Source organism: Artibeus jamaicensis, unplaced genomic scaffold (genome assembly GCF_021234435.1).
Source record: "Artibeus jamaicensis isolate MK-2021 breed Jamaican fruit bat unplaced genomic scaffold, CSHL_Jam_final contig_233, whole genome shotgun sequence".
NCBI lineage: Eukaryota > Metazoa > Chordata > Mammalia > Chiroptera > Phyllostomidae > Artibeus > Artibeus jamaicensis.
The window spans coordinates 12,100,727-12,116,564 of record NW_026521486.1 but is presented as its reverse complement, the minus strand read 5'-3'; the positions used below and the strand labels follow the sequence as shown (position 1 = coordinate 12,116,564).

General features: G+C 44.6%; 1 protein-coding gene across 1 annotated transcript in view; it reads left to right on the top strand.

Moving 5' to 3' along the window:
* Positions 1 to 15,838, top strand: part of TCP11L2 (t-complex 11 like 2) — a 40,390-nt gene that overhangs the window by 8,778 nt on the left and 15,774 nt on the right. Inside the window, exons 3-6 of the mRNA XM_037160179.2 lie at positions 2,227 to 2,359; positions 5,769 to 5,889; positions 6,924 to 7,147; positions 9,908 to 10,044. Coding sequence (XP_037016074.2) covers positions 2,227 to 2,359; positions 5,769 to 5,889; positions 6,924 to 7,147; positions 9,908 to 10,044 — 615 coding nt within the window. The remainder of the gene's footprint in view (positions 1 to 2,226; positions 2,360 to 5,768; positions 5,890 to 6,923; positions 7,148 to 9,907; positions 10,045 to 15,838) is intronic.

The following is a 15,838-nucleotide window of genomic DNA, read 5'->3' as shown; positions in this document are numbered from 1 at the left end:
TTCAAGGGTCAGGGAGGAAGTGAAATAATCTAAAGGATTTCCTGCTGATTTCAAAAAATGTTGTGCAAATCATGGCAGAAAAGTGCCCATGAGGAGAGTTACTGCACTAGGAGGGCGAGAAAGAGCTCAGAGAGTGGCCCCAGTGAAGGAAGACATCTTGGGCTTCTTCTGGGTTTTTTTTTTTTGGTATGTGGAAGCTAGTGATGTGTAAAGCAGATGGTATTTGTCTTTTTTTTTTTTTAAGCTTTTTAAATTGGCATTTTTGTACAGAAAATATAACACTTAAGCTGACAAAGCAAATGCAGAAAAAAGCAACTAATGTTTACTATGATCAAATGCCCACTTCAAAAAAGTTTGTCCATTTGTATTTATTTTAATTCGTACATGCTCATTTTTAAATATCGGAAAGTTGGTAAGTGTAGAGGAAAGAAAACATGGCCTAGAAGATCACCCAGGGCTGACAGCTGGCAGCGCTTTGTCCCATCTATCTGCATTCTTCAGAGACGTACGTGTGTGTGTGTGTGTGTGTGTGTGTGTGTGTGTGTATATGTGTGTGACCACTTCTCACTTAGTGGCACAACTAGAACATTTCCTTGTGAAAGAATATTTTTTATTTTTATTTTTTTAAAGATTTTATTTATTTATTTTTTTAGAGAGGAAGGGAAGGTGAGAAGGAGAGAAATACCAATGTGTGGTTGCCTCTTGTGAGTCCCCTGCTGGGAACTGGCCTGCAGCCCAGGCACGTGCCCTGACTGGGAGTTGAACCTCCATCCTGTGGTTCGCAGGCCCACGCTCAATCCACTGAGCTACACCAGCCAGGGCTGAAAGAATATTTTTGAAACATTGTTTTTTACGACGACTACTTCTTTAAGTGAATCTATGATAAATTTATTTAACCATTGGTTTATCATTGAACCTTTTGTTTGTTTTTTTGTTCTAAACAGTGTTTCATGGACATCTTGACGCATCGAGCCTTTCCACGAGATCCTTCGACATAATTGGGTTATGGGACCAAGGGGTACAGACATTTTTAAGGAGACTCTCAGTGGGACAGATTATTGGCAAAAGAATTTGCTAGTAGCCACTCAGCTTTCTGTGCTGCTTCTTACTCTTTATGTTTCATACAAGGTTGATGCCTCTAAAGGGGAACCCAGGCGTCCCGGGGAAGGGTTTGGCTAGTTCTGTGTATGGCCGTTTTCATCTCTCCTCTTAAAATCGTTTAGGTAGCAAAACACTGCTGGGCAGCCCTGTTATTTGAGGTCATAATTTTCAACCCATAGGAGCTATGAGTTCCAACAGTGGTTTCAAAAGGACCTGATTTATTAGAATAATTTTTTATAATGATCTTTAGAAATAAGTAGAATAATTATTTACTACTTCCTCCTGAGATGTACATCATGAAGCTTACTGGAATTATTTTTAATCATCTGCATTTATTGACTGCTTACGCTGTTCCTCTTTACCTGAACTGCCTTATCGAGTCACCTCAGGACAACCTCTACGGAGCTCAGTCATGTCTCAGTGAGGTCGGATGACAGCTGCCATCGGCAAAAGTTAGAACCACATCTAAGCATTATGCTGTACTGCATATGTTTTTAGAAATTATGTTAGTTTTAAAAAGTCAGTTATTTCACATTGTCTGCTTAAGTGAATAAGAGTTATGAATTACCAATAAAAAGTCATCTGTCCTGGCTGGTGTAGCTCAGTGGATCGAGTGTGGGCCTGTGAACCAAAGGGTCACCAGTTCGATTCCTAGTCAGGGCACATGCCTGGGTTGCTGGCCAGGCCCCCAGTATGGGGTGTGCAAGAGGCAACCATACATTGATGTTTCTCTCCCTCTCTCCTTTCCTTCCCCTCTCTCTAAAAGTAAATAAGTAAAAACTTTTTAAAAAGTAGTCATTCATTTCCTCTATATCATATGTAATAAAGGCAAATACAATAGGTGTAAACTGAGGTGGTTTGATTTAAAAATTAACAGCCTGTGTCCATAAGATTGTTTCTGAAACACTTAAGTGCAGTAACTGCAGCTATCAGAGGAGTCCTTACATTTTTGAAGTTGATGTTAAGCAGGGAAATCCACGTGTTTTAGTCTGTGTTCCTCGTACTTGTAAACCCCCGAAAATACCTGTTGGGGTAACTTCCAGTCCAGCTGCACCCGGAGGCGTCACTGGATGGCACTTCCCTTCTACCACATTGGCTGACTGGTCTTTGCCTTTCTTTCAACAGCCAGCCCTCCCAGGGTTGTAACCCTTGACGAAGTGATGGCCACGGCGAAGAACTTAGTCAACTTGACTCTTGCTCATGAGATTGCTGTCAATGAGAACTTTCAGGTGAAACATGCTGACCTCCCTGAGAACAGGTAACCCAGAGGTGTTTGTACCGCAGCCTCTGTGTGTGTGCATGCGTGTGCATGTGTGTGCATGTGCATATCTACACTGGTTCCTGGAAGTTCTTGTATAATAGTGAGTGGGAGCAGACCTTATCTGGCTCTCTAACAAGGTTGTGTCCTTGTTTTTAAAACCATCTGGACACATGTTTCCCACAATCTTTAAAACTCAGCTTGTGTGTCGCTTCCTAACGGAAGCTTTTCCTGACATTCCTGCGCCCATTAGACACATGACATCACCTCGCTGAAAACTCCCGTAGCTCTCTCTCCCTCCCCTTTGTTAAGATGCCATGGGTTCATGTTCAATGTCTGTCCTTCCCACTTGATCCAAAGCACCATTAATGGAGGAGCTATGTCTGTGTCGTTTGCTCTGTCCCTGTTACCTAGCAGAGTACCTGACATATAATACATGCTCAAGAAATATTTGCAGATTGACTTACTAAAAACCAATATTTACGTTGTGAAAGACACATGCAGTTGAGTTGCCAAGGTGCTAAGAAAAGGCCATCTAGAAGCCCCTGGCTGTACAATAGAAACCGCAGCGGCATACGCTCCCTTATTTAACCTCACCACCAAGGCACCCTTAGTTATAGACACACCCTAATTTCCTACTTTACCCTCTCCAGCTTCAGTGGCCGGGACAAAGAAAAGCTTGTGGCCATTACCGCAGGTCTTCAGAGGCCAAGTTGGCTCATGGTTCACTGACCCTTCAACCCTGCAGCGTCATTTATAATAAACCTGGAGACATTCTATCACTTAAGACAACAAGTAATATCTGATTCCATTCAAAATTTTTTTGTTTGTTTTAAAGCAGGACAATAGTAAACATGAAAGGTTTTAAAATATAAAATGTGCTTTATAGTCCTCCTGCTTCCGGGATGTTCCTAAGAATCCTTAACATTTTTTCAGATTCCTGGCCACCTCAGGTGTGTCCGTGTGGTTGTCTGTGGAAACTGCACGTCACCATGATCCTGTACACTAGCTCTACTGCTGCCGCTCTGGGTTAGGTCACTCTTGTCTTTGGACTAGTTCCGTCCTAACTAGTTGCCCCCTCTCCATTCTTAGTTCCTCCACAGCCACGCCACGTGGTAGCCATACAGACTTACTAAAGGGTAAATCCAATTAGATCATTTCTCTGCTTGAAACCCGTCAGTGGTTTTCTCGTGCACTTAGAATCAGAATGTAGGCTCCTCCGTGTGGCCCGCAAGGCCCTGCTTCCCCAGCCGAGTCTCTTGCTCCTTTACCTCCTGTCTGCTGGTCTTCAGCCGCACTGGCTTCCTTGATGATCTCGGGGGAGGGGAGCAGTGTCACTGTGTCCCAGGGATTTTGTCCTTCTTTCTTCTTTTTCACAGCTCTTCCCCTAGATCTTCACCAGTGACTTTCTTCTCCCCATTCAAGTCTCAGTTCAAAGATCACTGTCTTAGAGAAGTTTTCTTTAGCCATTCAGCAAAATTGTCTCCCTTTTTATTACCATCTACCACATTGTCTGACTCGGTCTTCCTCGTAGCTCTGAAATTGTCTTATTTTAATGTTTTATTTCTTTTCCTGCTAACATATACACATTCTAAGAGCAGAGACTTCTTTTCACTATAGTATCTCCAGCATCTAATATAGGACATACCACATGGTGAATGTTGAACAAACATTTATTGGCTGACTAATAAAAATGAATGTTTGGACTTAAACCTAGCATGTTTTATGAAGTACAGCAAAAGACAATTAAGGGATATCATACTTTAATTCAAAAGTTGCGAATGTATGCCCTAGTAAAGGTGCTTTAGGATCAGACAGACCCTGGGTCTTGACTGCTCACTCTGCCGAGACCATGTCTGATCCTTACCTTCCCCAGGACTGAGGTGGGGACTGCAGCACTCACTTCAAAGCTCGGGGCATGTGAGTGCCTTGCACATGTTCTCTTGATACTACGGAAAATATGAATCCTCTTCCCTTCATTCTCTTCCAGAGCTACAAAATATGGGCAAGGGAAACAACACGCAGAATAAGGCACATGACCCAGGTTTAAAAATGACACAGCGTATTTGGAACCGTTCATTTTTTCAGATGACTCTCTACAATGGCCCGGTTGTTACTCTTTGAAATATGGGTGACTCATATCTTACTTACTAAATATTTTCTTTGGGGAAAAAACTTAGTAAAATAAGTCAGGTTTCTAATGCCCAGTAGGGATGCTTATCAATGATTTAGTTGATCTCCTGCCCTCTTCCCCTCCTTCCCGTCCCATCCCAGAAAATTAAAGGCCTAAAAAGCATTTTTCAGCCTTTAGGAGAGCATAAATTAAAACTCACATGTCCCTGAGGGAGCCCTACAGTTGTTGTAGCTTGTTCCCGGTTGTTCCATTGAGGCCGGTACTTGAGGCTTGTGACGTGAAGAGCAGAAGTCCGTCCTCTGCAGTTGTTCTGTGGTTGCTCAAGAAAGTCTCCAACGTTGGAAATGGCATTCGTGTTAAGTTTTAACATCTAAAAGTGTCTGAGCGGAAGGTAGTATTTGTAGTTATAGAAGCAATTTTAACATACTCCTCAAAAAGCTAATTTTCATTTCTCCTCACATTATTGTATATTTAGCTATTTGCACTTTAAAAAGAAAAATTAGGAGCTATGCCACACTGCCCTGTCACATTGTTCATTCACTCACCATGCGTTTATTGAACGTTCAGTAGACGCCAAGTATCTAGAGGAAGCCGTGGCCTCTGCCCGGCAGAGCCACACACCCCTGTGGGAGGGCAGAGCCTGGTGAGTAGTTCCAGGGCAGGGACACGTGCGCCATCCTCAGAGCTGATGCAAATCCGTGGAGCAGCTCAGTAGGGATGTGTATTTTAGTGTGCACCTATTTCAGGGCTTTGACATCAGGGGTGAAGCAAGATGACCACCTGTGCTATTGTGGCTCTTCCTGGGAATCTCCTATTTCAGCAGTTCGGTCTGGCTAAACTTTAAATGGGACATCGAGGCTGAAATTGGCAGGCTTTCAAACGCATGTCTCCTTGGGGCCAGTCTGTTCTCTGCCACGAAACTTCAGCTGTTGAGGAAAGAGCAACTTCGTCACCTCATCCCCAAAATCTAGAAGGAGTCTAAATCTGTGTAAAAGAGTAGCTAGGTAAATTACAATATCTCCGTAGGACAGGATTGTGTCTGCTTATTAAAGGAAGGCTGGGGAAACATGACAGTATTTAACGAAACAAGCAAGCCTGTGAGATAATATTGTACTTGCTGGGTACTCTATGTTAAAACTATACATTAAACATGGAAATAATGGAATTATGGGCAGTTTCATTCTGATTTTCTAAGATCGCTACCATGACCATACCCCTCTTATAAACAGGGAAAACAGTGCCCACTTAAAAGAACAATTTGTGTCGTTTCCACAGCTTGGCCAGCCGAGTGAAAAGCATCGTCCACCAGGCCTACTGGGACGTCTTGGAATCAGAACTGAATGCTGAGCCTCCCGAGTACGACCACGCCATCAAACTGTTTGAAGAAATCAGAGAGGCAAGCTGACCTTGTCTGTATAATTGTTTTCCCCCAGACTGTTTTCAGGTCCTCCAAAGAGGGTTAGAGACTCTTTTTGAAACGCGGAGCACGTCAGTCCTGGGGAGGGATTCTTCCTGCACCTCCTAGAGTAGGGTGGGGGCGGGGAAACCGGGGCAGTGGGGGAACTCACAGTGGTGCTGTGCTCTGAGTGGTGGTGTGGTGGTGAAGACCACAGACTCTGGAGTTAGACAGTCCTGGTCTGCTGATGGCCTCTCCCTCTTTAAGTCTTATTTCCTGAGCACTTAAGTTATAAGGATTGAATGAGGTGACCGTCACAGCGTTAGCTGACATCGACAGGACACTTGCTGTGTGCGAAGCAGTAGCCTATCCATTTATCCTCAGCATCATGCTGTGACGTGGTGACACCTGTTGTTTTATGTCAAGAAGCCAAGTTCCCTGCCTTGCTTGGGGTTGCACAGCTCTGAGGGGTGGGAACGGGTTTGAAACCGAGTCACTCTGACTCAGGGTGCTCCTGTCAGTGTGCTCTGTGTACAAGTGCCGTGTCTGCTAGGAACTGAGTATTCAGTAAAGGTTGCTTGTAGAATATACATATCTTATATGTAGAATGTGATACCTCGTACTAATGGAGCCTGTGGCGGGGAGGGGATTCTGCCTGCTCCTCCTTGCTGCATTCTTTTGGAGCCCTGATCTGCAACTTGTTCCTTCTTGGCAGAGTTCGTCTGTAAACCTTCTGGAGTTCTTCAGTAATATTGCTTCCTTACTCTGCTTTTATTCCGAGAGAATCAGTCATTCCCCACGAAAGGGGTAGAGGGCTTAAATTCAGAAGCTAGACCTTTTTTTGGGGAGTTGAGACACTCTAGTGCTCTCATCCACCACCCAGTCCGTGCAGACTTCTGTGGCACCCAGGGCGTTAAAATATGGACAGGGAGCTTGGTCGTCTAGACAGTGAAATGAAAAAAAAGAAAAGACAACTTTTATAACTTTTATTCACATAATGACACCGTTAATTTTTCCTTCCCTTTCCTGTGTAGATTCTTCTCTCTTTTCTGACTCCTGGTGGTGGGAACCGGCTGCGCAACCAGATCTGTGAGGTTTTGGACACAGACCTCATCAGGCAGCAGGCCGAGCACAGCGCGGTCGACATCCCCGGCCTGGCCAGCTATATCATCAGCACGATGGGGAAGCTGTGCGCTCCCGTGAGGGACGACGACGTCAGAAAGCTGAAGGCTACGGGCAACATCGTGGAGGTGCTGAGGTTAGCGCTTTTGCTGCTCCCGTTTTCTTAGAGTGCCTGTGAGTTCCTGCAGCAGGGAAGTGTGGGGATTGAGAAACACAGAATGAAGGGTGGCTGGTCTCTCAGAGAAATCCTTCACCCCAGGGGGAGACAAATAAACAAGGGCGAAGTCAATCATTTGCTGTGTACATACGTTTTCAGATAGAATGATCTATCAGGGTTGTTAGTTGGCACGTGCTGGGCATTAGAGAGGCGGTAATGAAACAGAGACAGTTCCTGACCCCCGCGGAGTTTGCAGTCTAGTGGGGAGACAGACCCTGGACAAAGAATCACAACTGCAGTGAGTGCTCTGGGAGGGGAAGTGGAAGGGTTAATGGAGCCTCCAGCAGGGAGACCTAGTCACGAATCTAGAAAGGCTTCTTCATTAGATTAATGCCAGCGCTATAACACAGAACCTGAATTCTCAGTTCCCAATAAACCAACACAAGTTGTCTCTCATTCATGTCATAGTGCGAGCCTGGGGTTCTTGGTCAGGCTGGCCTTGCACATGCCATTCAGTGACTCAAGCTCCTTCTTGCCCAGGTCCTCGGAGTCCTTTGCATTCAGCTGGTGAATGGGAAGGAGATCATGGGGCAGTTATAACCTGTGTTTACCCATCTTGGCCTGGAAGTGACACCTTCCACTGACTGACTAGTACTGTGGTCCACCTGGAGTGTGAAGGGGGTCTGGGAAGTGTGGTGGCTGCCTTGGAAATGCATTTCCCAGCCACAGATCCATGTAGTCAAAAGGGAGCATGGATCTTGGGTGGTCAGCCGCCATCTCTGTCTCAGCTCCCCTGAGGAAGTGAGAATCTAACCTGGCTGTGCAGACAGTAACTGCTTTGTGATGCTAGAGGAAGGCGGAGTCTGCAACATTTTTTGCCATTGAGGGGAACTTTTCTTTGCATGTTTGTGAATATGGCCGCATGGATATGTAAGTTTTATGTAACTGTATTGGGAAGGTAGGAAAAGGAAACTGCATGTAGCAGGAGGCAGCTTACTTTACAACCTCGGGCAAGTTGACAGCCTCTCAGAGTCACTGTAACCCATCTTTAAAATGGGCTTTCCGGATCCTTAGAGCTGAGCTCGGCTCTGGCAAATTGCAGTTCTTCAGTTGCAGAATCTTTGCTTCTGGTTGTTTTATTACCTATGTGTGTGGTATCAGATCTGTGGTGTTCAGCTTGGTCATTTATTGAGCACCTACTGGGTGACACTGTTCCCTACATTTTACATTTATTATCTCATTCACTCTTCACAACATCCTGATGCAGATACTGGCTCACAGTGTCCACGGAATTATGGATGAGATACGAGACAAGTTCATACAGACTACTGAGTCCTGTGGAGGAAAAGGGACAGCGAGCCTTCTCTCTCAAGAGGAGAGCGCCTCGCCCTTCACCTTGACAGACTTACTGGATTCAATTTGCATAGGAATACAGGGTGTATACATAAAGCTCATCAGTCATTGTCAGGCAGAAATGATTAAACAATAGATAACATTCAGAGAACTCTAAGGGCTTATTCTGAGTCAGGGTCAGATAGTTAAATGGCCATAAAACTTTGGGGAACAAACTCACTTCCTGCTTGGCCCCTTATTTAAATTGAGGGTATTAGCAAAGTAGGTTTCATAGGATTTTATGCATTCTTTCTTAGGCTTGATCACCCTAGGGAACCCACCCTTTCCAGGACAAGGCTGCACCACCCTCCCCACCAGCACTGTTTCATGCTTAAGTCGGGCAGGGGAAGTAAGGCAGTCAAGAGATTAGGAGACTTCTTGCAGACAGAATGAGGACTCAGGCTATGTCAAAGCCGAGGGGCAAGGGTCCATCACCCACTTTTTCTGTAGCCCCCAAGTCCTTCCAGAATTGGGGGCCCCCAGGATCGTGTCTGTCTTAGGTCGTCCCTCCCTTGAGAAATCTTACCCGTCATTGTCTAACTGATCTAGCATTGGGAGCCAGGCAGGGTGAAGTAAAAGGAGCAGAAGTGGCGTTCCTGTCAAGGAGATAAGCTTTTGTCTCCTTAGTCCCAAGGTCCCAAGCTTATGGTCCCAAGGTCGATCACTCAGTCTTAGCCGTGGGGGGTTCCAGCTTCTGAAACCAGGTAGGGCAGTTCCCAACAACATCCCTCCAAGGTTGGTATTGTCCTCTCCTTTCAAAGGTGAGGAAACCAAGGCTGAGAGACATTGAGTGACTTGTATCTGGCCACAGAGCTGGATTTGAGCAATGGGTTACCCAACTCTAAAAGGAAGTATTCTTTCCCCTATGCCTCACTGCCCCATCTTTTTCTTTTCTTTTCTTTTCTTTTTTTTTCTTTTCTTTTTTTTTTTTTTCTTTTTTCTAATTTCCTTAGGAATAGAAACTATATACACTATGTTCAGACTCCTTAAAAAATTTCAGGGGCTTTCAAGTGAAAATTCCTTATTGAACCTTTTTTATCTCATTGTCAAGACTCGTTATATGTACTTCTTAGTGTCTTTCTATCAGTTCAGAACTGGATGTAATGGCTCAGCTGGAGGTAATATGTTTGCTAAAGCAAGTACTCTTGAGAGCTAGCTGTAGAAAGATAGATTTGTGATGCATGTGTAATACCTCCTATGAAAAGTGTGACCCTTGCCAAATGGTGATTCGAATTTAAAAACCATTTTTGGGGTGTTTATTTTTCCCCAGCCAGGGAATAGGTAAAAATCAATGAATTTCAGATTAATTTCTTAATCACCGAATTATTTTAATTCTCAAATTTTTAGACAAATATTTCAAGTCCTGGAACTCATGAGTATGGACATGGCCAATTTTCTAATTCGGAGTTTTAGACCACATTTTCAACGCCAGCTGGTGGATTATGAGAGAAGCAAGTTCCAGGAAATTTTAGAAGAAACTCCAAGTAAGTACAAGATATTGTCTAATTTATATTGAAATTAGGTGAAAATATGATATCTTGACATCTTAAGAAGCGTTTGTAAAGAATTTCATCCTTTCTGTTAAACATCGTTTTTCAACTTTTCAAATTGACATCACAAACTTACAGCTGTTTACTGTGTCCTAGGAACTGTGCCAAACACAATTCACTTATTTGTGCTTGAGAACAGTATTTATTGAGCATCAATATTTATTGAGCACCTATAGTGCACCAACAAGCACTATTCATTTCTTTATGCTCGAAAACAATATTTATTGAGCACCTGCTATGTCCCAGGCACTGCTTAGGTGCCATGGATACTGCAGTGAACTAAACAGAATGTAGTTGTGACCCCCAAGGAACTGATATTCTAGTAGACAAACAGACTTACATTATCAGCTGTGTTATGAAGTGCTATGAAGAAAATTGGATGAAGGGACAGACAAGGATGGTGCAGGAGTGAGAGTGGGGAGTGTTGTGTTGTTTTTTTGTTTTTGTTTTCGTTTTTGTTTTAGATGAGGCAGACTGGGAAGCCTCTCTCACAAGTAACATTTGAGCAGAGATTGCAAAGGAAAGAGGGATGTGAAAATGTGGGGGAAGAACTTTCCAGCCAGAAGTAGCTGCAAACACAAAGGCCCTGAAGCAGAAACTTGTTTGTGAAATTGGACAAACACAAGGCCAGAAAGAATGGCTGGGTTAGAGCAGGCAAGGAGAGAGTGACTGGAGATGAGGCCAAGAGGTAGACAGTTCATATAGAGCCTTGTTAGGAAAGAAGAGGAGTTTAGATTCGTGCCAAGTGTGATGGGAAGTCCTTGGAGAGTTTTGAGCAGGGAAGGAACATCTGATTTTCATTTGAAGGACTGTTCTGGCTCTTGGGTAGAGAATAGATTATATGCAGCAAGGAGGGAAGCAAGGGTACCAATTAGGTGGTATTGCAGTTGTTTGAGCAAGAAATGCTGGTGGCTTGCCAGGGGGTAGTGGGAGAAGTAGTAAGAAGAGGTCATGTTCTGGATGTGTTTTCAAAGTGGAGTAGCTATATTTCCTGACAGTTGGATGAGGAGAAAAAAGAGAGGACTAGAGGATGACTCTAAGGTTTTCACCTGAGCATCTAGGTGAATAGTGGTGCCCTTGAGCGAGGTGAGGAAGATGAGGGGAAAGAAGTTTGCAGAAGCTGTGGAATCAAGCTCAGTTTTAGACAAACGATCTCTGAGATCTTGTTTGACAACAATATGGGGATGTCAGGTAGGCCTTCAGATACAAGAGACTGGAATATTGGAGAATGGAGATGTATCAGTACATCTGGGGATCATCAGCATATGTATGGTAGATGAAGTCATGGAACTAGGTAACGTGCATAAAATGCTTACCACATTCTAATCTCTTTACCTGTATTAACTCCTTTACTCTTTACGATGCCTTTAGGCAATTGCTCCCCATTTTATGGATGAGGAAACTGTGGCCCAGGGAGGTTCAATCACTTGCCTCCACAATACAGCTGTACGTTATAGAGTGGATTCACCCAGGCGGTCTGGCTCCACAGCCCTTGCTTTTACCCACAGTGTTGCACTGGTGAAATTGCCTAGGCAGTGAGCGTAGGTACTGAAGGGGCCAGACCAGGGACTCTAGAGCATCTAGAGCTGAAGAGAAGGGTCCAGCAATTGAAACCTCAGGAGTAGCCAGAGGTCAGGACAGCCAGGAGAGAGTGGTGTCCCATAAGATGAGAAGAAAGTGTTTGGAAGAGGAAGACATTATCAGCTGTGGTAAGTGCTGCTAAGTGGTCAAGAGAAATGAAAGCCAAGGCTTGGCCACAGGATATAACTACTTGAGGATCCTTGGTAACCTTGATGGTAACCCCCTAGCCCGTGAACTAGTGGGCACTAGAGCTGGACTAGAAGGGGTCAGGAAAGCATGGGAGTAAGGCAGGTATTGCTTCATTGAATCCACAGTTACTCAGCGGGGTAGGTAGATGCCCTCATTTTGCAGGCGAGCAACTGAGATTTCACAGCTGGCAAAAGACCAGCTAACTGGTTCTCTCACTGGCAACCCTAGATACAGATGTTATTTATTGTCTGGACTTGAGTTGACCACAGTCTAAGGCTGAGTTAGGGGACCCACCCACCACACTCCACTCCTCCAGGACTGACCTCTGTCAAGGTAGTCAATACAATAGCACTGCATAAACCAAACCAAACAGGAGCTGCTTGCACAGGGCCTCCAGCAGGCTGGAGAATGTCCGGGAGAGAGCATGGGTCACAGAGGGTCACACGAGGAGCAGTCAGGGAAACTGGGCACTTCTGCTTCGTACCAAGGAGTCTCAAGTGGGCCATGCACTCCACCCCGTTGACGTGATTCAGGGGCTTCGGTTAAGCTCTGTAAGGCTTCAGAGAATCCATGGACAGGAAGTACCAGTCAGCCGGGTTTGGCCTTACTAGCAGCGGGAGTTGTTTAAACACTGAAATGGGCCGCTCTTTCATAATAGTGGTCAATCCTAGCTACATTTTATTTGAGCACTTGGTAAGTGCCAAGTTCTTACTATATGTGAAACACTCCATTTACTAGGCCATTCAAGCCTCGCAATAGCCCTGTGAAGCTGGTACTGTTATCACCCACTGTTTACAAATGAAGAAATTAAAGTTAAGGTACCTAACCCCAGGTGACTGCTAGTAAGTAGTAAAGCCTGTGAACCCAGATGTGTCTCTGCCCCAAAGCACATGCATTCAGCCACGGCGCAGCGCTGCTCTCTGCCAACAAGACAGGGCCTGTCTTCGGAGGACTGGCCGAGGGACCGGGCATCGGGTGGTATCTGAGACTGGGTGACGTCTCGGGATCCTTGTACAACAAAGAGGCTCTGACGTCAGGGCTCCATTGTTTTAGTTCCAAAGAGAGAGAAGGGTTAAGGGAAGTAGAACCCCACAGAGAGCCTGAATCTGAAGCCTGAACTCCGGTTTGTTCTCAGCAGTGTTTTCCTGAGACTTGGTGGCCGGTGTCACTTGAGTGCTTGTGCTTGTGTGTGTGTGTGTGTATAAACACATGTGCAAAGGTCTCCGTGTTTTGAATAAAGATAGCTTGGAATCTTGAGCAAATTCTTAGTATAGGGTTGAATTATAGTTTTGTTTATCTCAGATGATTTGTCTCTCTCCTTAAAAACTAGACTTAGGAACCCGTGATTCATTTGCACCTTTCACGTTGACTTGGATATTTCCAGAGATTTAAGAATAGAATAAATCCAGCTGTGCATATAGGTCACTGCCCAGTTCCAAATATGTCCCCAGAGAAGTCGAGTCCTGACGCAGAGTGTGTGTCACTTGTTAATTATATCCTTAAGTGACTGCCAAAAGTCGGCCACGGTGCCCCAGCATCAAAATAAGAGCCTCACAGTATCACACAGAAAGACAATTGGAATTTGTGTATAGATGATTTTTGTAAGGTAAGTATTGGAAAATTAATATAGAGATGTACTCTGAGTTTCTGAATTGACCCCAAGATTATACTTTTCTGACCAATTTTATATGTGCATTTGCCTTATTTAAAATATACCCAAGAGCCCTGGCCAGTGTGGCTCAGCTGATTGGAGCGTCCTCCCATAGATGGAAAGGTCATGGGTTGGATTCCTGGTCAGGGCACACGCCCAGGTTGTGGGTTCAGTCACCTGGTGGATATGCAGGAGGAGGCAGCCAGTCGACATTTCTCTCTCTCACGCTGCTGTTTCTCTCCCTTCCCTTTCCCTCGCGTTCTTTTTCTCTAACAAAGCAATGGAAAATAGCCTCCGGTGAGGATAAAAATAGATAGATAGATAGATAGATAGATAGATAGATAGATAGATAGATAGATAGATAGATAATACCCAAGAGATTTCATGTATTTGTGGAATCTAAAGTAAGAACTCAGAAAACAAATGAACAAACAAACTCACAGACACGAAGAACATGTTGATGGTTGCCACACAGGAGAGTGTTGGGGGGGTGGGTGTAAACAGGGCAGGGATTTGAGAAGTGCAGACTGGCCGTTAGGAAATAGTCCTGGGGATGTGAAGTGTAGCCTAGGGAATACAGTCAATATACTGTAATAACTACAGGTGGGGCAAAAGTCGGCAGCTGTTCATATGGAAAATAACACAGGAACTAATAAGCGGTGATACGAGAATGAACTCTGCGTTTCACGGACTGACAACTGTAAACCGACTGTTGCCCTGCCCTGAATGTTTGGTGTTAGATGGGCACTAAACTTACCGGGGTGGTCATTTCATAGGTTGTATAACTATCTAATCACAGTGATGTAAAACGAAAGTTCATGCTGTATGATTTCATTTTCATAAAACTGTAGACAAAGCAAGTTGATCTCTAGGGACAGCAGGCAGATCAGTATGTTGGGGATGGTAAGGTGGGGGGGGATGAGAGAGAAGGGGGGTGACTGTGAAGGGCGCTGGGAGTCTTTGGGGTGGTGAGTGTGTTCATCGTCTTACCCGTGGTGATGGCTGCGTGTTTGTCCATGTGTGTCAAACTTCACATTGTATACTTCAAAGTGTACAATTTTTTATACATCAATTATACTTAAATAAAGATATTTATCATAAGAAAGAGTGGGATGGGATAAAAATAAAGTAAAATACACTTAAGAAAGCCTTTGGCAATGAATGATTGGTTGCATGTATTAAGCATCAAAAAGGTAACCACATTATATCCAAAAAGTACATTACCTGTGGGAAAAGTAGCAAATTGCCCCTGAGGGAGCCATACTACATGTAATTTTTAATACACTCAGAAAGAAGAAGGGTTTGTTTATTTGCTTTACATTTGATAAAATGTTCTCATGAACTTTATGTAATTCTTTCAAAAATCCTGTGAGACGAGTATTTTTTAAAGATACGTCACGCAGCACTATGATTGTCTTTGCCTGGCACACAAGGCATTCAGGATGTATCTGTGGAGCGTTTTAAAGGTGAGCAATCTGGTGCTCAGTCGTGACCTGCCCAAACACAGAGCCACACAGCTAATGAGGAGCGGGGCTAGGACTCGAAGCCAGGTCTCCCCCACCCAAGCCAAGATGGGACTGAGCTGCTGCTGGGGCAGTTTTCTTTGATTTTTCAGCTTTGTGTTATGTCACTTGGGTTGTATTGAAACCAGCAGAAACGGACTCTGGCTAATTTAGCAAAAAAGGAAGTGAATGGCAGGATAGAGGCTAAAGCTATACTACAGAAAAGCTAAAATACCTACCCCAAGAAAGGCCCAAAGCCAGGGTAGTGTCAGGAACCTGGATTGAAAAAATGAAAAACAAAACAAAACAAGGGAAAGTTCCTGGCGTCTGTAGTCAGGATGGTTCACGTCAGCTTGAAATGGGTTGTCCTTGACTGCTGTACTCACCTTTCAGAGTTCCAGGGAAGAGTCTGGCAGGCACGCGGGTTAGGCCGACCCCTGGTCAAGGGCCTCTTGACTGATAGTCATAAAAGAAAGCATGAAGCAAGGGAAGACGGTTTCTCAGGGAAAATCAGCACCTGAGAGAAGGGGAGGTGGGGGCCGCTAGGTGTAAAAGAGCGGTTGTCTTGGATAAGGGACCTCTGTTCTTCCGACTGGAAAGTGGGGTCCTTGAGGTACTTTCCAGAACGTTGGAGATGGGGGACATCTAAAAGCTTGCTCAGCATCAGAGGCCCCACTCCTGGTGCCTAGAATTTGGCACCATTCTCCTAGTTTGTGCGGGTGTTGCCTGCTCAGAATTGTACAGGCCGAGAGCTGGCCTGGCCACTCCTGCAGTTCAGGATGGAGACCCGTTGTCTGTTTTAGGT